This window comes from Glossina fuscipes, unplaced genomic scaffold (genome assembly GCF_014805625.2).
Source record: "Glossina fuscipes isolate IAEA_lab_2018 unplaced genomic scaffold, Yale_Gfus_2 60803, whole genome shotgun sequence".
In the NCBI taxonomy this organism is placed as follows: Eukaryota; Metazoa; Arthropoda; class Insecta; order Diptera; family Glossinidae; genus Glossina; species Glossina fuscipes.
The window spans coordinates 295,932-319,568 of record NW_024003102.1 but is presented as its reverse complement, the minus strand read 5'-3'; the positions used below and the strand labels follow the sequence as shown (position 1 = coordinate 319,568).

The 23,637-nt window shown below is 34.0% G+C and overlaps 1 protein-coding gene across 2 annotated transcripts in view; it reads left to right on the top strand.

Moving 5' to 3' along the window:
* Window positions 1–23,637, top strand: part of LOC119643437 (paired box protein Pax-6-like) — a 73,380-nt gene that overhangs the window by 12,853 nt on the left and 36,890 nt on the right. For both annotated transcript variants that reach the window (XM_038042782.1, XM_038042781.1), the window contains exons 2-4: window positions 4,852–5,017; window positions 9,284–9,481; window positions 18,921–19,600. In XM_038042782.1, coding sequence (XP_037898710.1) covers window positions 4,852–5,017; window positions 9,284–9,481; window positions 18,921–19,600 — 1,044 coding nt within the window. The remainder of the gene's footprint in view (window positions 1–4,851; window positions 5,018–9,283; window positions 9,482–18,920; window positions 19,601–23,637) is intronic.

The window sequence follows — 23,637 nt, the reverse complement described above, 5'->3', positions numbered from 1 at the left end:
GTTTGATGCATGAAGTAGAAAATAGATTACTTCATGGGAAATATTTTTTAAAGCTTTATTTTCGAGGTCATCCACACCAGGAGACTTTTTGAGGTGTATTAGGCGCACTAAACATTTAACGGCGTCATCATTTATGTAGTGTCTCTCTGAGACATAAACTGCACAAGAGCTAACTCGCACAAAAGCTTAAATGACAAGAGACCCTTCATGATTTTATTGACATTTCTCTGCAAAAGTTTATGTTTTGTCACTGCATGGAAAAAGTATGCCTTCTCTATATTTAAGTGGGGAAAAGACATTGTATTTCGTATCCAACAATTGCCTTATATTTCAAAATGGTTTGCTCACTTTGTCTAAAGCATTTATTTAACGATTCCATAGTGCGCTTTTAAGCTTTCGCCACGTCCGAAAATTTGGCAGTTTCGACTTTTAACTGGTTCAGCTTTCTGTTTTCGCAAGTAACTTCAGCGAATAAGAGTGTGGAACGAAGTTTTAACATTCTTATGCAGGGTGTTTAAACGTACGTGGTAAATGGTACCCCCCATGATCGTATGTTATTACACTTAAACTCAACCGGAATGAGTGAATGGGGGTGGGTTTAAATCTCCATTATTTTCACTCTCTTCTTTGATGTTCAGAATTAGAATTAGAATAGAGAGTAAGGTAGCAGTTTTATTGAGGGCTTGGACTCCTTTTCTTTAGCATCATAGCAATTTGCTTACAACGAATTGGTTTCCCTTTCCATTGGATTGAGAATTTCAGAATTTTGGAGAACATGGTGGCTTAAGAGATCTTAAAACTCTTACGTTACGTTACTATCTGATGGTCTCTCCACTTACATTTAAAACAGTTGCGTTAATCTAAGGCAACAAAGACGAAACAAAAGCAAAAAAAACAAAAGCAACAAAAACGAACAAGCGTTATTCACAAATTCCTTTAAGAAGCCGGTTGAACACTCACTTCACGAAGCAGATCACAACAATAGATAAATAATAGTTGCTTTTTACTTATTTTTTCTGTTAATGTGCCTTTGAGTTAGTATATAGATAGTTTTGTTGCAGGTCGACTACCGTTCCTCGCAGTTTAAACGGCATTCATTTTCCGATACTGCTATAAGTAATAAGACTGCTTGGCTTATATTATTGAGTGTTAGTTTGTCAAATTGGAAGAGCGATTTAATTTTATTTTTAACAAACTAAACCAGGGAGTGTTGGCAATTTTTCAGAACTCTTTAGATTGGAAACTTTGTAATGTTTAATTAATTACTGTTATGTATAGTTATATAACGTATATTTACGCCGTTTTAATGGCAGATTGCTTTCCGAACAGACTTTAAGTTATGGAAATTAAGTAGGGCGAAGCATTCTAAATTGCACGTGTAACGCCTTTGAAAATTTTTTCCAAGTTATGTTTTTGTCTACATTTACTCTAAGATACCTAATGTTATCGTGATGCAAAACTTGTGCGCCATTTAACTTCACAGGACAACATAATCCTTTCGTAAGCATAAAACGAATTGAACCGATTTAGATTCTTTGCGTTTAGTTATCAATTTTTTGCGACCACACTGATACATCAAACGCTTTTGGTGTTTGGCTTACAATGTTAGGATCAGCATCAGAACCATCAATGTCATCAAAGAGCGTTCCCGTAAAAGGTGCCCGTGAGAGCACTTTCAGACTAATGTAGATCGCTAGTAAACACCAGATGCAATAATGGACATGACATACTAAACTACAACGTACCTGATTTTACAATTTTAAGATCGCTGAATTCATTGCTTCCTTTCACGTAGACGCTGCGACTTTTCAGGTAAGTTTGGAGGAAGAGATAGTATTATACTGGTAATATTTTCTTCAATTTGAGCTATAGGCCATTGTGGCAATCTGTCAAATACTTTCGGTATATTTAGAAAAATAGATGCATACTATTCTTCAAAAAGCGTTTGTAAATGGCTTCAACAAGTACGTAATATTATTTTATAATTCCCCTGCTGGTGGTTTTGAAACTTTCTGTGTTGGTTTGACGTAAACGTTGTAGATGATAGTGTAACTTTCATTCTTTCAGCATTCGCTTCTTCTTAGTTTTTGAATGTCAGTTATAAGGGGTACCTTTTATCAAAGAGAAACTTGAGATTTAAACAGGCATTAGAGAGTTGTTCTTTCTTTGCTCACAAAGATGTTTAGATACATTTTGATTTTAGCAGTGACCTGTCTATTTGCCACTTCTGATCATATACGCAATACTAACGTTTATAATTTTAGTAAAAACTGGGAAGTAGTTTTGTCAAGGAATCGCATGCATGGTCGTCTTCTCGTTCCTCGGCCTGTTCCCCAAATATTGACACTTTCGCTCTTTACGTTATTAATATTTGTTTAGAAGTAATCAAATTTGTGTATAAGACAGTTTAACTGGACCATTTCGTTTAATGTTTTCATAGTTTTCCTCATATATAATAGGTGAATGGTGTTTGGTTTAGATTACCAACTTGTTTCAGCAATAAACTCAATTTGGTTAGTTTTTACTCAGGTTAAATAGTTTATCATGCCTTTCTTGTGTCAATCTCTTAGCTTATGTGATATGTAAGTAGTTTGTTTGGATGTGATAAAATATCCATACAGAACACTAGATGGTATTGGTAGCTATAATTATGTACATAGATTCATTATTGAGATTCAATGTACCCTTAAAGTTTAGTGAATGGCAGACAATATATTGAAAAGAGACCCACTTAGTCTTTTCACTGTATAGCTTATGTAATTAGTCAGCAGTATGAGTCAAGGGATTAAAAAGTGGTAAAATATCCCACATTTTATAGCTGGTCCCAAGCACGTGAAATTTCTTGCTGGCGTCAGTAATATGCTTTGTGAAATGTTGATATTATGAGACTTATTTTAATTTGATGGCTAATGTTTGAGTCCACCGATGTCAGCTATAGCGGCCTATTGTAAGTTTAAATCTATCTGCCTCTGATCAGTTTAAGCCAAAGTCATTAAACTATAAGTGTGACGTGGTAGCCGGCGAAAACTAAAATTCTACATCCAAACATATAGGAAAAGACGCTGTTTATACTGTTTTCCACAGGGTTTCAGACAGAAGGTATGTAGTTAAATACTAACGTTAGTCTTTGGTAATCTTTTTATTGTATTAGAGCGATAAGTACTGGTTTCGTAAGTGACGCGATTTAACGAGTGATACGGCACAGCGTGTATCATGGTGGACTGTACACACTGTGTATATTATGAATGGATTTCTACGACAAAATACTCATTTTAGGTGAACTTTTCGGATAAGAAGAAAATATTTTCAATATTTATCTAATTTTAGACCTATTATATACGTTTTAACTTCAAACCTGGATGTAATTTGCACGCTTTGATTTTCAGTACTTTTCTCTGGTGTGATTTCATCATCAGAATGAATGACAACTTTTGCACGAAATTTATAAGCTGATAATTTAGAACTAAATAGATGCCAGTCTTGTATGTCAGTTTGTTTTGGATTCGTTGACAATCTTTGCTTTGTTTACAGAGCGCTAAGAGTAATGTTGTAGATGTAGATGTAAGAGCAAGAAATTTGCTACAAAATATAAAACATCGGTCAATAATTCCAACAGAAGATATGTAAATGTTTTATTTGAGAAAACATTGACGTTATTTTACCAAAGTGCCATCAAATGAGGCCTCTCAAAATTCTTTGTCGTTTTTTTCAACCGTTTCCAATGTAGTAATTTTAGTGATGTTAAGTTCATTCTTTTCAAACCAATGAAAAAATCAAGGTTAGGGCGTGCATTTTTGGTAAAAGAAATATCGTTCAAATTCAATATTTTGACTTTGAAAATGTTGTGGCCACTTTTCTCCTTAGAAAAAAAATTGCAATTTGTCAATGGATTGGTAATTCTGAACGGGGTCTGATAATTATTGTTAATAGTCGGAAAACTAAGGTTAAACAGCTAGATCGCATTCTTACGATATCGAAAAGGACTACATTCCCTAATTTATATGAAAGTTTCAGTTTGACAAAGCTGTTATCCAAATGTTCGTCGTTTTACAAGTCGACGATAACAACTGCTGCATAGCCCACCATACACTCTAGATCTAGCTCGCGGCGATTATTATTTTTTTGAAGATGCTAAAGGGATGAACCAAGAAAAAGAATTTGTGTCAAAGGATGAGAACGTTGCGAGAATTCACAGTCGCGACAAATCGTTGTATAAAAAGACCATTGAAATGGTAGGAAAGGTATGGACGGTTATCGAAACCCTTGAGGAAGATAATATTGATAAAGGCAGTCAAATTTTGCAAAAAAAAAAATTAATTTTTTGTCAGTCTCGAGAACTATTAATCGATGCATTAAAGCTGTCATAGCCGTGCATGGTAAAATGTAATTTCTAAATGGAAAGCAGTGGAAAGTTATATTGACTCGTGTTGGGGATGTTAACCATTATATATTAATTCTGTCATTCCATTAGCAAAGTCTCAAGAAAGCTTATTAGACACCTCCTGAAGTGTGTACATTCTTGAGTCGATTTGGTAAACTTTCTCTGAACTCTTGCAAGGCCTATGAATTATACCTATCATTCTCGTATAACTGTCCGGACTTTGCTTGCGATCTTAGTCATCCCGGACTAGGATTAGAACAAATCGTTTCTTAATTCCTAATCATGAATTTTGATCCGTCTACAAAATTAACATCATTAAAATTCTGTTGTTAAGTGCTAGATTATTGAAATTTTGTCGATTGTTAACTAACGGTTATATGCAGAATGTAAACAATATAACCAGTTTTCATTCAATTTTAAATTATTTATTTAGTTACCTTTTGTAAATAATTCATCTCGTTTACATACAGGTCATGGCGGTGTTAATCAGCTAGGTGGTGTGTTCGTTAATGGTCGGCCTCTGCCAGATGTGGTACGGCAACGTATTGTAGAGCTGGCGCACAACGGCGTACGCCCATGTGATATATCAAGACAACTGCGCGTTAGTCATGGTTGTGTATCAAAAATTCTGTCGAGGTAAGTTCCAACATGCAGAAGGAAAAATATATTTATTTGGAATGTGTTCGCTTCAGTATTTCTGGTAAATACGAATGGGCATTGCACTTAATTGGTTGTGCATGCAATGGAATTTTTCAAAGCATAATTACTCGTGTGATCGCGAAAAAATTTTAGAGCAATAAATATTCATGTTATGAAACCGCACACACATGTAGTGGAAGTGAGGCATATATAGAAACACGCACATATATAAATATATTTACAAACATATGTATATACAAACATATATATGTATATACAAACATATGTATATATTTTTCTGAAGAGCGCGACGCGACAATTCATTTTACACTCTGTCGCCAATGACAAAGATATTGTTGTTAATTGAATATGGTTAAAATTGTTGGTTCCTTCACTCAATTGATTCTATATAATTGTGACTACGGCCACTATATATATACTATCAAAGTACCAAATCTTTAATTTTTAGTATAAAAGTTTAACTGTGACGGATTACATAGATATATAGGGCCATTTCCCTTTATATTGAAGGAAGCTTCAGAAACCCTACAAATTATATATCTTCTTTATCAGCATACAACTCTAAATCGACGTAACCATGTCCGTCAATGTAATGTCGATTGCAAACGTTCTAATGTCCGCAAAAATGAAGCTATCAACTTCAAATTTGACAGAACCATTAGAAGTTCTCGCATGCAGGTTTGCATTGAAAACGGGTCAAGTCGCTTAAAGGACACGTCTACAGTACTAAGTAAAGTGAGGAGAAAAATTGGTTTTTTGGTCATTACTTATAAACTACGGTAGACACGTTTACATTAGTTTGAACGTTTATTCTATGGCCAATGCTTCAGTATCTTTACAAAAATGAAAAGTTTGGCCACGTTTGCTTAATTTTATAGGGCGTCATATTTTACTTTTTTTTTGAAAACCATTATAGCGCACAGAAACAATCTTCAAAAATCAATAAAGGATATAAATTTTTGGCCAGCTTCAAACTCCGAAAGCATCTAAGTCCGTCCGTCCATTCATTTGTCCATCTTTTCATCTGCACAAGTGTGGAATATCTATGGTAAACTAAAATATCGCTTACAACCTGCGAAAGAATTGGAAAATGACCCAACATTTTTAACACGCACGCCTTCAAAGCTTAGACGTCTATGTCACAAAAGCTGTGACCACGTTTTTTTTTCGCGTTTTTTGCCTGTTATTCATAAAATACAAAACATACAAGATAGAAATTTCAATTTTTACTCTGAAAATAGAAAAAATCAGCCGCCTCTATCCTATATTGGAGATGATGTTTATTTTTTTTTTTTTCTTTTTTTTAGGATTACGGTGATGGATATAAAAGATTCGGCCGTGACCGAATATAATTTTATTATCTTTTTACATCTAACAATGAAGAATACCCGTGTATTCAGTTTTCAAAACGTTTGCAACATTCAAAGATACACTTCAGTGAAAAATTAAAGCTTCAAAGTTGGCAAGAACGCAAGAAGTTTGTTGTGCGCAGGTTAGTATTGAAAGTGGACCAAATTGGTCAAAAGAGACACTCACTGCGCGACAAAAATTGAGAAAAGCTGTGTTTTTTTAAGTAAGCAAGTAAGAAAGTTGTATTCGGCGAGGCCGAATCTCGCATACCCACCACTATGCTCTTCGCATTCTACTCCCCAAGTTTTTTATCTGATACTCATATCGCTGCTATTATTAAGAAAAAATTTATTGCGGTGTTTATTCTATATCTATATTCATTTTAAAATTAACCCATTTTTAGGCTGATAATATATCTCCATTTGAGGAGTGCAACAAAAAAGTTTTATGTCTTCTTTGTCATATGATAAACAAGCATAAAACCTTAAAAAAGTGAGAAAAATAAAATGTAATTATTTGTAACCTTGTGTGGGCTTGATCGATTACTCCCATTTTTGGATGTAAAAAGTAGAGTGCTACGACGAAATTTTCAGCCCTCTAACTGTAACAATTTCCGAGTAACGAGCCAAAATCCGGCAATTTTTGTTGAAGAAAACTGATTTGCTTTCAATTTACGCCCTACTGCGCTATTCTGTTTTAATCAATTTGGTCCATTTTCAATACGCACCAGCGTGCAGCAATTTGCAATGTTTTTACCAGATTTATAGTCAATATCGTCATTTTTTCGACCAGAAGAGTGCCAACAACACACACTACACGTACACACAGACGGACAGACATTTCTAAATCAACTCGAAATTTCATGCTGTTCAACAATATATATACTTTCTAGGATTTCTGAAGGTTCCTTTTGGGTGTTACATACATTATGGAAAAAAGTAAAATGAGTATACTCCCATCTTACAGTGGTGGGTATAAAAAATGAATTGTCCGTTTATTACTAGTAAGCTAAAAAAGTAAAAATTTGTATATTCTGTGGGCGACCCTTTAGCACCTGCACAAGAATAGGACAAATCGGTCAGTTTATTAGTACAAGTATAAAGTTCATTTTCCTCCAGGAATTTTTACGATAAAGGTGGGGGTATAAAAAATGTAGTTACATCCGCGTATAATGTCCTTTTTTCTTCTTCATGGTATTTAAAATTTGAAACCACATATCGGTATGTAGAAAGTCTTTTCGAGCATTTTTAATAATAAATTCTTTTAAAATCACTCCATTCAATAATAGTTAGTTAGTGAGTTGACAAATATGTTACGATTGAAATTTGTATTTGGATGGACATGGACTAGCGTATGATTACATAAAGAAGTCGAAAAATTGTTCCGAATTCGTTATATAAAAATCATCGGAGGATATTGCAACGTGCACATATCATTCGAACTGCAAGTTTAAATTTTGAACGCGCGTGATGTTCGCACAGTTTAAATATTGAATGCTACAATCTCTTGCAGTATCATATTATCCAGCTTGCATCTTAAAGTGACATCCGTTTTTTTATTCCGCCAAATAAAAAATGCAATGGTCGTAACTGGGGTCCTAGAAACGTTTTCACGAAGTCAATTCAGGCATAAAATTAGTATTGGGACTACAAAATGGTTCGGTTTGTGTTTTAAGAGGAAGGGTGAACGGAACTGTAGAGTGCAGAATAAAACTGCGACAGCTCCATTTGAAGGCACTATCGTTAAGCTACACGTATGAGTAGCCGAGTAGGTAAGAGTCACGACTACCAAACCTGTGTTTGCGGGTTTAAATCTTAGTGCGGTAGAGTTTACTTTGGTCGTAGGTGTAGTGCACGCTCAACCAGGAAAGGCTTAACATTTATCGATTCGACAGCAACCGCTTCTCTATCCCTTTCTCTTTTCATACTTTTTTCCGACCGTGATCGTATTACACGAATAGTGCACATCCCTGAAATACTGGTCATAGAATAATATAAATAAAAAAAAATCGTACACACGTTAGTTTCTTGGAGCTCTGAATGGGTAGTGCTACGCTTCGTTTTCCTGGTTACAGGGTCCCTATCGATAAAAATGAAGATGTCACCCAAATTCGGGGAGGGCAGCTGGATGTAGTGTATTATTGTTCGTTCCAACTAACTGACTGAGGTACGTAACTAATTGATACAATTGAGATAAAAACTTGGCGTTCCGAAAGGCGTGATATGGTATGAAGGCACTCGAGCCCTTATAGCAAAACTCGCTTAGGAAATATTTGCAGTTTTAACTTGGAATGTTCTATCAACCCTGCTGTTATTAGCAGAAAATATTCCTTCGAATTAACACGGGTTTCAACAGATGACTTATTGTTTGCTCAAGCGGTCTTTCGATTGTTGTGACGATAGCCAAATGTGTGCTCGCAATTCGAATTCAAAAGTTATCTGAGAAGTGACAAAGCCTACTAGTCAGCGATGGACAACATTTTTAGAAATCTGGATCGTTTTGTTCTGAAACAAACGCAAATGTGACCGCAAAAAAATGCACCGAACCAATTTGTAGACAAAATAGATTGTAATACCGCTGGAAAAATTGTATTGGGCTGAAGAGATAAATGAATCGTTTTTAATAAGAAGGGTGGCTTCTTCCGTCGGTCACTTCCATTGAAGGAATACTAATGGAGATATCAAGCTTTAGTATTACACTTGAATACAATTACATATTGCTATTACATAGACGAATATATGTCGATATTAAGTGCATACGATGATTTGTATGAAACGCAATTTAATAGACAGCAAACCTTACGTAAACAATAATAAGCTTATTCACTTTTCATTGTTTTTTTATGGTTTATAAATATTATATTACTATGCTGTTTGATTAACCTTTCATCAGGTATTATGAAACTGGCAGCTTTAAAGCTGGTGTGATAGGAGGCTCTAAACCTAAGGTTGCTACACCGCCCGTAGTTGATGCTATCGCAAATTATAAACGCGAAAATCCCACAATGTTTGCTTGGGAAATTCGTGACAGATTACTATCGGAGGGAATTTGTTCACAGGACAATGTCCCGAGCGTCTCATCCATAAATCGGTAAGTGTCATATATATACAAAAAAGAGTTGGCTGTTTTCTCCAATATCGAACATTTTATTAGCAACTTTATTACAAATTTTGCATTTAGTGTCTTGCATATATAGAGAGGGCAGGTTTGGGCCGAATTTGGCGGTGATCTACCGGGGCCATGGTAATGTAATAAGGTTTTTCTAGTAGGTTTTAGCATTTTTCACGACATATCATATATCGGCGTAATGTCTCTGAAAATTGTTATAACACGATTTAGATATTGGATTCTTTCAGTATTTGTACTGTAATTTGGTATAAGATTTAGTAACAATAACTTAGCCTTATTGGTTTAATTAAAAGTTTAATTTGCTTTATATGAGGACGTTTGCTAATATTATTTAATTTTAATACTTATTTTACATGTTTGTTTTTTATTTCGCAATAAACCGTCACTTACCGAAGACATTTTCAGCAAAGACGCGAATCTTAAAAATGTGGGCTATCTTCACTTTAGTAGGAAATCTCCGTTTTCAAAATGAAAAAGAAGTTACTTTTTTGCTCTTTACTCACAAACTAAAATAGGAAAAGCTACTAAAGTATAGCCCCATATTCTATGGGATGTGGTATAGCAGTGAAAAGAATTGACCATGCCTACCCAATATAATAGTCTTTTAAAATCTAAACTTTTTGCCAAAACATTCATACAAACATAATTTCTTGAACAATGTCAAATACTGAAGCACCTAAGTGTATCCTTTTGTTCGCTTGCTATCCGTCTGCGCATTTATGTAACATCTGTAGTAAAAATTCTCCCGTTGGAAAAATGACTTTCTCAATAAAATTTGGTGAAAATATTCCAAATTTTTGCAAGTTTTGCAAATTGAAAATAAAGCAAATCGTTGAAAGGACATGCCTAGAGTGCAGCGTAAGCAGAGAGTACCTTTACCCCATGATTTTTTTGTTTATTGTTTATGAACTGACACACAACCTAAATTCCCATAACTATACTAAAAAACAGAAAATATTAGGTACGCCCGTTCAAAATTATGGAGTACGACGAGTTCGTTTTCTCGTTTTTAGTACTTGTTGGAATGAAGGCGCTGCTTATAAAAAATTCTGTAATAGCCAAATATAATCTTCTTACTTGTTTTATACAATATTATTATGAAAAGTAATACAAGTGGTTTTTTATACTGCCCGCATGTACATTTTGAAAAAAGTTTTGTACGCACATATGACTGAAGCCGAGCTGATTTCGTATTCATTTTGCACGAAAAATAAGTAAGCAGATTATATTTCTTCTTTTCTTCGCACCTACTTCCATAACCCCCAAAAAAAAGAATAAATGTTCATACTCTACAACATCGGGTAAGCACGGTTGATTTTTTCTATTTTTAGAATAAAAGAGAACATGTGTCGCACTTTACGAGTAACTAGCAAAACACACGAAAAACAAAGGTTTTTAATAATAAAAACCTACATAAGTAGATGCGTGTGCGTTGTAGGTGTGTACTTTGTAAAGTATGGGTCACTTTCCAATCCTTCATGCTCCCAAGCAGGGGTTAGTTTACCACAGATGTTACATAGCTAGGCAGACGTTTCTCTACAAAAATAGGGAAAATCGGCCACGCTTGTTTATTTTTATAGTGTATAATACTTTTCTTTTCTTAAAACTTTTATAACGCGCAGAAGCCAAGTTCAAACTCCCATAAAGTGTATAAATTTTTGATCGGCTTCAATGCGTGTTCGCCCATTTATCTGCCTATCTGTCCACTTGCGCAGCTACGTAACGTCTGGGGTAATCATTCTCCCGCTCACAAGAACGAAGACGTTGCCTACAAACTTGCGAAAGAATTTGAAATGACCCAAACTCTACAAAGAACACGACTACAAAATTCACACGTGTATAAAACAAAAACTATGAACATCTTTGCTTTCCGTGTTTTTTGCTGGTTATTTATAAAGTACAATACATACACCATATAAATTTCCACTTTTATTCTAAAACCAAATAATATCAATCGGTAGGCACGGTTTAAAGTATGAAAAGTTATATCTTTTTCTTTTTTTAGGACCACGGTTATAGGTATAAAAGATGCAGTCACAGTCGAATACAACATTCCTGCTTGTTCTATTTACAACTTTTAATTATGTTAAATTGATCTATGTAATATGTAAAATAAATTATAAGTATATAAACTATAAAATTTTTATAATTTGGAATTTTAAGAATTTTTTCGTGAAATCTCTCAACTAAAATCAAAAGTTTTCACTTTACCGGCAAGTTAAATGTAAATACCAAAAGGAAGAAAGGTAAAGCAATGAAAATATATGTTTTTGTACCACGTCAGTCTCGGTAGAGTGGCGGTGATATTTATTTGAGACGATGATGTCGTATCTGACGTATCTTAAAATTCTCCAAATTCACACATTTTCAAATGTGCAAATATACAAAAATATATGTGTAACTTATCAGCTTAAAACCCGTAGATGATTTAATCACAGTTCGTGTATATGTGATTAAAAGTCTCAAAGCAAGGAAATTCAAGGAATTACCTTGATATTGATTTGTTTCGCCAGGAAAAAGTATAAAAATTAAAACCTATCGTTTTTTTTTTTTTTGGAAAGAATCACATTGAAAAGCTAATTTTTGTGCCACTACCGCTGTTTACAAAAATGTTTTGGAAAACGTCAGCGTCTCTCCAAGCTCTATCAATTTTTCAGTCATTGGGGATTTATTTGTTGTCGTATCACCTCACGCCCTAACTCTAGCTATATTGCTCGTTACTATACGGTATATATATCAAGTCCCGCTTATTTACTAATATATGATATACGTATTAATGATGATTAGATTCGAGCATTTCAATTCCTTGAAAAGTATATCCCTCTTTTCCAGTTTCATATATGTTTGCATTTGTAAGCTAAACATTATTAAGGATTTGCAAAGCCTTAAATATAGAAGGTTTATGCATACACATTTATATTATAACAAGAAATGCAATGAAAGCAATAATTTACACCAAAAATTCTTCCTTAAAAACGAATTCAGAAGCACAACAGCCAGTAAACAATTTCAAGTCAGTCACAAATAATTCGATGTTCTGATTCATATTTTGACAATACCTAATTATGGTGGAACAGTAACCTTCCACTTCAGTTATATATTATTATTATAAATATATACGTAATTATCATAATAAATCACTAAAAACACACTTGCGAGAGTGATAGATAGACGTTCTTGCTAAGACAAAACAAGTTGACATTAACACACATACACATGTTTTGCCACTTGTTATGAAACATGACATTAATGCTCTTACCGTCAACGTTGATAAAATCCATACGTGCCACGTGCAAGCATTCAGAATTAATTCGTTGTGCATTAGTTTTTGGAAGTTACGTTGTGTAGACGGAAGTACATAAGAATTCTTTTCGTCGACGTTAGGGTCTACGCTCGGTACAATAAAAAAGATGCGTGGTTAGATTCTAAAATATTTTTAAAAAAATATCGTCTAAATTGGTTTGTAAGTAAACATTTCTGTTATTAGAAACTACGCTAAATTGAAAAAGCTTCTTTAAATTAAACTTATAGAATTTTCATATAAAACATGACTTATAGTACATAAATTCTACGGCCTATTTAATTGTGTTTACCTATGTGTTTTACAGTTGTAATTAGGGCTCCAATATTTGGCAATTACTACATCTCATTTTTTTTCGATATGAGAAAACTTATAATCAACAGTTTTTATTTATTTATTTATTTACATATATAATTTGCGATAATAAGTAAGTCTTATGCAGGGTGAAAAAAGTAAGAGACGTTATCCTCACCCAATTAGAACAATAAACCTGTACAGATATCAGGATTAAATAAACGAGTAAGAAAGCTATATTTGGCTGTGGCCGAATCTTTATTGCCAAATTTTACATTCCCAATTAGGAGCATGTTTACCATAGATATAACACAGATGAGTAGACGGACATGTAGTCGGACAGACGGCTTAACTGAATCTTAAGTTTGACACTGGTGAAGAATATCTGCTCTCTATGAGGTGCAAAGGTGTTGACAAAAAGACGAAATTTTGATAAATTATAATATTTAATGAGCATGACCTATATGTTACATTTTGGTATAGGTATTATAGAACCGAACAGAATGTGCTGGGAAATTGTTTTAACCGGTGTCGGTTGTGAATAAGCAATTTTTCTGCCTTGAAAAAAAGAGGTATCAAATTTACATGCTGCTTTAGGCGTGTATATATATGTACATTACGGAGTCTGTGGAACTTCTTTCTGAGCTTCGCAAATGTTTTCACGAAATGAATTCACAGCTGCTCTTCGCTATGTTAATACTAGAATATTAGTAATATATATGAATATTAATAAAGACTATTGCGACAAAATATGTAGATTTATAAAAGAGTATAAATGAATACACTAAAAAAATATAATTGTTTATGCCAATATTAAAGCTTAACTGTTTATTAAAGTAGATGACCAAAATGTATTAAATATAATTACGCTGACTAAGATAATAATATTAATAATTATGTTAAATGTGTTATATTCGGCACAAGAAGCATGTTTCTAAGAACGCTTTGTTAATTCAAAACTACAATGTATGCAGGAATGATTGTGCTGTGAACGGGGGTGGAGGCGTCACCATCTGAGCATCTAACAGTTTAAAGTTAAGCGTAGTATTTCATTGTCTACTTAAAGCAATTTGCAAGAATTTATTTATACAATTACCCTATGGTAACAGCTAAAATTATACAGATACCGAAGCACAGATATTTATTAATCTTAGACAATTTAAAACCAATTAGTTGTCTGGCGTCCTTTTCTGAAATTGCAGAATCCTTTATTAAGCAGCAAATCGAACAGTTTTATTGCGACCAAGGCGGTGTTCAGTCAGATTGTCAGTTTGGACTTGTTCCTTGCCTTAACACGTCTGCTCTTCTAATTCTATTAGTGAATTAATAATAGAAACTCTTAATCATTATGAAATCTCCATTCTGGTCTCGCTGGCCCTTTCCAAGGTTTTCGGCAAATCCCCTCATACTGATTGAAAATTTTTATCGCAATTTCAATCTCTCTAGAAGTGCATGTAATCTTATGCAATCTAACCTACTAAACCGCAAGCAACCCATATCTATTATTAATATTTTTTTCGGGCAGCTTAAGCTATTTCAGAAGTTCCTCAAGGATCTCTTTTAATTCTTTTGTGAATAATTTAACTGACGTAGAGACAAATGGGAGTAGTTATTTTACGTACACCAAGTCTTCTAAACTAAAATGAAGGAATATCTAGCAAGAATAATGAATAACTGGATATTCAACAATTCCCTCTCCAGTCCAGGTGACGTCTTGGAGTATTATTTGTAGTAGTAGCGAATTAAACTTTAGCCCAATATGCATAATAGTAACACGAAAGTTTTTCCAACTATGCGAAAACTCTACAGTCTAAATTTTTATCTGCCACTCAACATCAAATCTAAACTCACCTACTTTCTTTTAAAGTCATACAAAGTCATATCATAAAGTCATAAACTACTGCGCTTGAACTGCCCATAAATTTCTACGCTTTATCTATAATATTCGTCTCAGAGATCATGCATCCGCTTATCATCAAACTTTCTTAAAATGTTTCATTTGAAAATTACCTTATATATAGATTTCTCGTTTATCTATTTAAAATTATCAAATTTAAACTATTAAGTTGGATAATCTCACTTAATAGGCGGTTTCAGTTTAGCAATTTAGTATGAATTCTCAAATAATTAATCCCTCCTAACGGCTTCAGTTGTTGAAAAGTCGTTCGTTGTACGCTACGATAGTTATTGGAACAATTTGTCACCAGAGATTCAAGCTGTTAGCAAGGCTGTTAAGCAAGGATTAACTACCTTGATTAATCTATAAGTATTACACATATTGGCTATGGCGTCTCATTCATATTATTTTAAAAGCTCTGCAAAAGGTTTATGAGCTTAACTACTAGGTCGTAATGTAATTGTCAAACTACTCGAACATTGAAAAATACTTAAACTATGTAACCGTGCACGGATTTGACTTTTATAAGCCTTGCAGTTGTAGAATCAACAGCTTTTAAATTGAAAAAGCTATCTCCTATAATAAACGGAAATACTAAATTGAATAGTCTAAATGGTTTTTAAGTCAATTATATATTATACCAGTGTGGCGCATAGCTGCCGAGTAACCCACATTAAAAATTTGCATATATGCCAAAATAAACTATTGAAAATTACGCTCAATTAATTTGATGACAAAAGCAATACCTCTGGACAATAAGCAAAAACCTCTGGCTAAAAACCCGGACGATGCGACGATGCACGTTCTAGTAACTGAAAACAGACAGACGGGCAAATAAATGAGTCTAAAGTGATCGCACGAAGATATATATACTTTATCAAACCTTTACTGCGTATCTCAATATTTCATCCATGGAAATTAGCTTAAAAAATAGATCTCTTCGATGCCATTTGTAGAGTCTCATTCGTTGCTAGCATATATGTAAAGTCACATTTATCTATTAGTGAAAATGATAAGGTAATGCGAAGCATTAATATACACGACGGTTAAATTTGATGATTTTGAAAATCCCAAGTCCCCAAGCAAAAAGTCGTGGGTTAGTTCAAGAGAGCCACCCACATCGACATCGAAGCGGAATATTCAAGGCCATAACGTTTTGGTATACATACGGTGGGATCATTAACATGTTGTGTGTTACGAGTTCCTGACACCAATTAGAGCTGTTGCCGAAAATGTCTATTGAAATCGTTTGAACAAATTGAATGGGCGTATTGTTGCAAAAAAAACCAGGAATAGCATCTGAAATGACTACAATACGAATCGACTGAAAATGTCATTTTGGCCAATTGTTGTCAACGATACGCTGCTGCAGCTCGAATGGGAAGTTCTGCCACTCTCAGCATAATCACCAGGCGTGTTACCTTCTGAGTACCACTTGTTCAGATCGACGCAACGTGGCTTGTCTAACACGCGGCTCCGCAAAATTTGAAATGTGCGACAATGGGTTTATGATTGTATTGGCTTGCCAAACCAATATAAATACCAAGATATCGCCATGTCACCAAAAAGATTCGTAAAAGTTGCAGAAAATGATGGGAAATATTTTGATTAATCTATATTGTACTAATTTTTCTCAATAAATGCCTTTTTCAAGCCAAAAAATTACCAAAATCAACGCAACGCATAATTACCAGTTTTTCAAACCATTTTGGTTCCATTGCAAATACTATGTTAGATTAGCAATTAGATCTGAATGTAGGACTATTTGAATTGTTCTTCATACGCGTTTTTCACTTTCTCAATTAACTTTTAATCTTAAAAGCTTCGTGTGACTTGCAAATTGCTCACTACTGTCATTTGACGAGCTTATGCATGCTCGCAACTGCTTAGGAGTTCCTTCGCAACTAGTATTTATACCTGCTGCGAGTGTGCCTCTGTGCTAGATTTCTATATGCTTTTTTCTTTTTCTGTGTACATTTTGTAATAGTTTAGTCACAGCACTAAGCGTTATTTCTAAGAATTAATGAAATTCGGGTGTTCGGCACATAGCTGTACTTATCACGAGTGCATTCATGTGGATTGGGATCCGATAAATAGACCTATGTGGTCTAAATTTGCTACGATTTATTCAATGTTAATTTTTACGGCTCACTACGAAATATTGGACCATTCTCCCATAAAAAGGCTTGCCTTTCGTAGGATCCGTTATCCAAATTTTTACCATCAATTTAATAAGCCGAAATACGATTATTTAGTCATTTGGATCCGGTCCAACCGATTTGCAATTGCATCCATCTCTGTGCTAAAACACATTCGGATGCCAAACTGATTCAAAATATCTCAAAGGTTACAATCTGAACACAAAAATACATGGACAGATATGAGGTGATCCGATAGATCGACATGCATATACTGATGAAAACGTGGGCTCAACTTAAATCCTTCTGGATGCTACATACATCCATACCAACTTAATATAACCTATACAACGAATGGTGTAGGGTATAAAAATCAATCACATGGCTGTCTTATATCCTGTTGTTTTTATTTCAAATAAAAGAATATATCGCTTATTATCAAGTTCATTACACTTTAAACTGAGCATATGCAATTTTTATAAAAACACTGTTCTGTATAGCAGTACACACGATCCACGATGCCGATAAAGAGTGTCTCTAAGTAGGCGCAACACAGTTTTGAAACTACTATGTCCCTTATATTAGCGTAACGGTCAGTATAATCGAATACGATTTCTTTGTCATTCTGTTCCAAATATTTCTATAATACCACAATTAGAAACTCTGTCCGAATTTTTCATCGATAACAGCAAAAAGCGATTCAACAACTTTAAATTAAAGCAAAGGTGTCTACGTGCTATGAATAATACAATTCAACACAAAAACTTCAAAAATGTGTTTGTAACTTATCAATAAAAGTAATCGAAAGATCTTGACATGTATGCAAGAAAACACTCTAAAATATGTATGTTAATTAAAGAACAAAGACGAATGGATGAAGTCAAGATTTTATGTACATTCCTCTATATATATCTTACTCTCCACCAAATAAAATCATAATAAATAATAAATTCTTGACAACTAAAAAAAAAATAAAGACACATTAAGCTTCACAATCTCGGTGAATCGTACGTAAAAATCCTTATCAATTAGTTTAATTTAACAACTTGAATTTTATATGTAAGTGTTACGTGCATGATAAGCTTGTGACTAGACACAACTTCTTTTTTCCTTAAAGTTGCCTCCCGTTTTCAATGGTAATGTGATAAGATAACATTGACACCATTGCTTGCACACAAATGGATTTTAACATCAGGTATGGTAACAGCTATTTTAGTCGATTAAGATAATGGCGACACCACCTAAGCCTACTAATACTATTGCAAATCCAAAAACAAAGCATTTGGTTTATTTTTATGCACACAATTGAGACATATGTTGTTGAGAAAATTCCCCGGGGGCTAACAACCTTTAAATGTAATTTAAAAGATTTTGTCCAATTCACTCGGTTCGGTGAACTGATTGATTCACCAGCCCTCACTCGCTTAATAATCGAATATGAGCAAGAAGATGCGGATATTTTGACAATAATGTCAATTTTTGATAACATTTGTAGTATGTTTATATATTTTGAATTTGACCTTTTAATGTGTTACATAAATTGAAGACCTCTTTTGGTAGCATATCCTCGAAGTAAAAAAAGGAGGGTTTCTTAGAACTACTAAATAGCTGACATAGACAAAGGAAATCTATATATATATATATTGGAAATTCGGCACTAATAGTACGTTAACAGTATAATAATCTTATTATTTCATATCATTTGCTAGGTATGTAAAATATCTATGCATTTCCTGTACCAATAGATATGGTTTCTTCTTAATCTTACAGAATTGTGCGTAATAAAGCAGCAGAAAAAGCCAAACATGTGCATCATCAGCAGCAACAAAGTAATAACAATAACACTAGCGGTGGAGGTGCTGCAAGTGGAGGAAGTGTGGGTTCAAGTAATGTAGGTGGAGGCGCGACAAACCTAGATCCAATGGATAATAACAATGAATTGGTAAATGGTACCAATAGCAAAAACGATGCGAGCAACAATCACAACGGCACAATTAATAACGGCGGCAATAGCATCAATAACAGCCTAAGTGCTTCATCTGTGATTGGACATGCCCCAACGTCAACAGCAGGAGCTACATCAACGGTATCAGCAACTACAGCAGCGGCTATACAACTGCAGCAGCAAAATATACTCAGTATAACAGGCTCCGCGAACGCAAGTATTCATAATGGCGCCAACAATAATGCAAATAACAATAACAGCGGTAATAACAACAACAATGTTATCGGTGAACATCGTACCACCGGCTATAGCATAAATGGAATTTTAGGTATACACCAGTCGCATCATCAAGCTCATCAACATCATCACAATCATCACAATCAGCTTCATACTCAACAGCATGTTCAGAACCAGGGCCAGCAACATATCCACAATTCCACAACAGTAACAACAACAACTGATCCCAACGGTAACAACATTAAGCGGAAACGTGTTGAAGAGCATGGTAAGTTAATATTTGAAGTTATGTTAAGTCTTGAAGGAGGTTCGGTATAAATCTCTCTCTCTCTGTCTCTCTTTCTTTCTCGCTCTCTCTCCCTCTCCCTCTGATTGCATTTTTTGCATTTGCGAAAAATAAATTTTCGCCACATCCGAAAAATTTTCATTCGTAGAATAGGGGCAAAAATATGAATTAAACGTGTGCGGAATTTTTAAAAAAGGTCACTGTATTTAAAAATATATGGATGTTTCGTAAAAGAAGAGTGAAATCTCAATTGTCGAAGGATAATGTGAATATTTATAAGCTTCTTGAGAAAATGTTGAATAAGGGCCCATTTGTATCCATAAAAAGCATTCAAATAGGCTTCGAAAGTGCTTTAACAAAAACGAAGTCTTGAACAACCCGTACAGAAATTTTCTGTAAGAATTTTCATTAAAAATTATACGACGATGCCAACATTTTTTTTTAAGACATAGGAAACGCTATAACCTTACCGTAGATATTCACCTCTTCGCCTTTCTTCCCATCATCATTGTTTGGGCTTCGTAAGGCATTAGGTGCTCATCGCTCGTAAGCACTTCGCAGTCTTTCCGTTTGCGTTTTTGCGTTTTTTGGCACATAATTACACCCTTTAAAAGTTCAATGAAACCATATCGGGCACGTTTCAGCGAGATACAGTGTCGTATAGCTTAAAGGCGGCACTTTAAAATGAAGGAGTCACAGTTTTGTTTAGTGCCCTACAGTACTGTTTATATTCTCTGTTAGAAATCGGCAAAGTCAAATTCAATTGTAATCAAAATATGCTACTATGCAATACTTAAGATGCAACTAATGTGAAAAAATGTGCTACCGTCGAAATGCAAAACAAAATTGTGACATATGTTTAATAAACACTTGAGAGAAGACATGAATTCATGCAGTGCGCACGCCTGTAAACAAAAATTGTTTTATCCTGCCCGGGTTGAGAAATAACGTAATGTAACCAACTATGAAATAGATGAGAAGAAGACGTACATTCAAAGAGACACTGTCATATATAAAAAGAAGGCGTACATTTCGATGGTCCAATTCGATGATTGGCTTAAAAGTTAGGTCCAGTTAAAATGGAAATGGAGAGAAAATCAATGATGAAGTGTCACCCTTCAATGGAAAAATGGAAACAGCGAGAGCTCTTACGAAGAATTGTGCAATAAGCTTGAAAAGATGAAGGAAAAAAATTTTATAAGAAGGAACTATTTCCCTTTAGGCTAAAAAGGATATTGTTATTATTAAGTGTATTATTATTATCACTTATATTATTATTATATCATCAATGGTATGAAAATTAAAAATTTCTATAAAATTTCTCTAACAAAGCAAATTCAAACATTAAAAAACCAAAGTTTGACATCTCGATTTATTCTTTTATGGTTTTTAAAAATATGCGTTGAATGTCGACTACGCTGAACACACGAAAAATCAGAAACTCTTAAGTTCGCTTCATTAACAAATGGTGGTCAAAGACAGCCCTACAATAAGGAGCACACTTAAAGGGGGTTGTTGCTGCATCTCATTTTTAGCTCTGTTTTCATCCTTTAATGATAATGTCTTTGCCCGTCTGTTTCTTTCAGAAAGAGTATTTTCCTTTATTTATATTCCCCGAATAAATGTCAAAATTATTTATTATGAATTGAATAACAGCCACACACGTATGTATACACAAACATTGGTGCTTTAAACCGTGAACGACAACAGATGTAATGTAACTTTACCCTGACACTGCCAAAAAAATGCGTAATTGGTAGTCTTTCCAACCATCCGTTCGCATTACAGCCATTATGAAATTTATTGACAACGACAAGTGGTTGCAATCATTTTCGGCAAACAGCACGAAAACTTATTGTGCCAAATGGCTTATTTCAAACCAAAAAATGTTGCTAAACAAAAAAACAATTAATTGAAGCTTGGTTGCTTACTAATCAACAGCCAGAAAGATGTAAGAAAATAAAATTCACTTTAATACGCATAACCTTAGTGTAATACAAAATCTTTAAAGTATAATTTAACTTACGGAAATCTTAGTTGACCAATCAAATTCCCCATTGCGCTAAAATCTCCAGTTTGGATTATGAACTAGAGTTTCGTTTTGACGTAGTCATGTCAATTTTTGCATTAAACTTTCAAAAACTGTAGATTCACAGCACTCATGGACTACGAGTTGAGTTTGTTGCGGCCATACTATGTCGACTTTAACGCGGCCGCTAACTTCGATTCGGTTTCAGGTCTTTATTTCATAGCTAAATTGAAACCTCTGTTTAAACAAGAAAATATACAAGAATATATATGTTTTTTGAGACTCTAATTTGTAGTTCTGGGTGTTAGAAAGCAAGAATAGAATCTAGCATATCCATCGTGATACATATAAAAAATAAGAGGCTTATCCTTATTGTACACAATATAAGGTTATGGATATGTAATCAATACGGTTGTTGGTTGGTAAAATAAGGCGTGTTAAGGAACCTTCAGACCTAAGTCGTGAATATTCGGATCCAAACAAAAGTGCTATCTCTTTGTCAAACCTCTTGACAAACTCCTTTTCAATTAAATATATATATATATTATATTTTATAACAAGTTTAACACTCTGGACATAGTGTAATGATAGCTATAAATGAAAAAAGCAAATTTTTCAAATAGGATATTGCGGTAAGTTTAATACGTCCACCCTTAGTTTTGCCAATATTGTACCGGTCGTTGCTTATTTCTCGTTTTCTACTATGAAGGCTTTCATGTGTGCTTAATACATATAAATACATACCACAAATGTCAAAATCAACAACTGTAATAAAATTATTGATAACATCTCTGCAGTAATAGAAATCATCGCTTGTATAATATCCGTCATGGCAATCGTTTGTTATGAAAAAAATGAGCAAGTATTATAGTTTTCAAAGGAATAAGAATAAGACGATTAAGATGACTTTAACAGTTCCATATAACACTCGAAACGTAAAATTGTATTAGCGTTCGTTTACTATAATTAAATATAGGCGAGGTAATTCGTCGCATTAAGAATTTGCCCCAACGTTGGTCTTTTGGAACGTCTTAAAGTCTACTTTTATCTTAAAGCCGCGGAACATACAAAGAAAATTTGAACTTTATAGAATTCAAGATAATTTGGAGCATACAATCATCTTTTTTCTGTGAGCAGCATTTTGGGACTTGTAAATAGATAATAGTCGCTAATCCCAAATCTGAAGTGTACGGTTAACGGAACAACGAGTCAAACTTCAATTCGTGCAATTTTGGCCTGGTATCAATGACTCTTTTTCCACTATCAGTACTATTAAACTACTACACTACTGTTCTATTTCAACAGTAGGTCAGTACGTCTATGATTTTGATTTCCCTCATTGAAGTTATGAGAAATAATCTTAACAATGGAGGTGTTAGCTTAGTGTCACTCCTGATCTAACATACATACATACTAAACTTATCAAAAAATTGTATAATAAACTTAAATCCAGTCAACTACGTGGTGTAACTTGGGTAGACTTAAGCAAATCGTCAACCGGACTACAAGATTTGTCTATAATCTGAGACTAAGAGGCCTCGTTTCTGCTTTCATCCACGCTTTTTTAAAACTGTCTTTATAATGGATACATATATGATCTACTGATAGAAATGCTTCTGGCTGTAAAATTACTTATATTGAAGATTACTGGGAGAAAAGCAGTAGCCTACATTTTCTGCGCATAACAGCTCCAGTCAACTTCAGTTTTTACATTAACTTACCGCCTACAACATTTTTTTTGCCTAGTATGAAAGACGCTTATTTTTATGAAAAATTTTATTTTTAAAAGTAAAAGAATGTTATAAAAAATAGGGATTAGACGTGAGTTATTCAAGCTTCGGCAGTTTGAACAAGTGTTTGTGTGACTTGCTTTTACTTGAAATTTTTAGCTTTGTTATTTGAATATTACAACAAATATATCCCTATTTTTATCAATGAAATCAATTTTGTTTGTCGACAACCACTACATCGCTTGATTTTTTGTCATAAA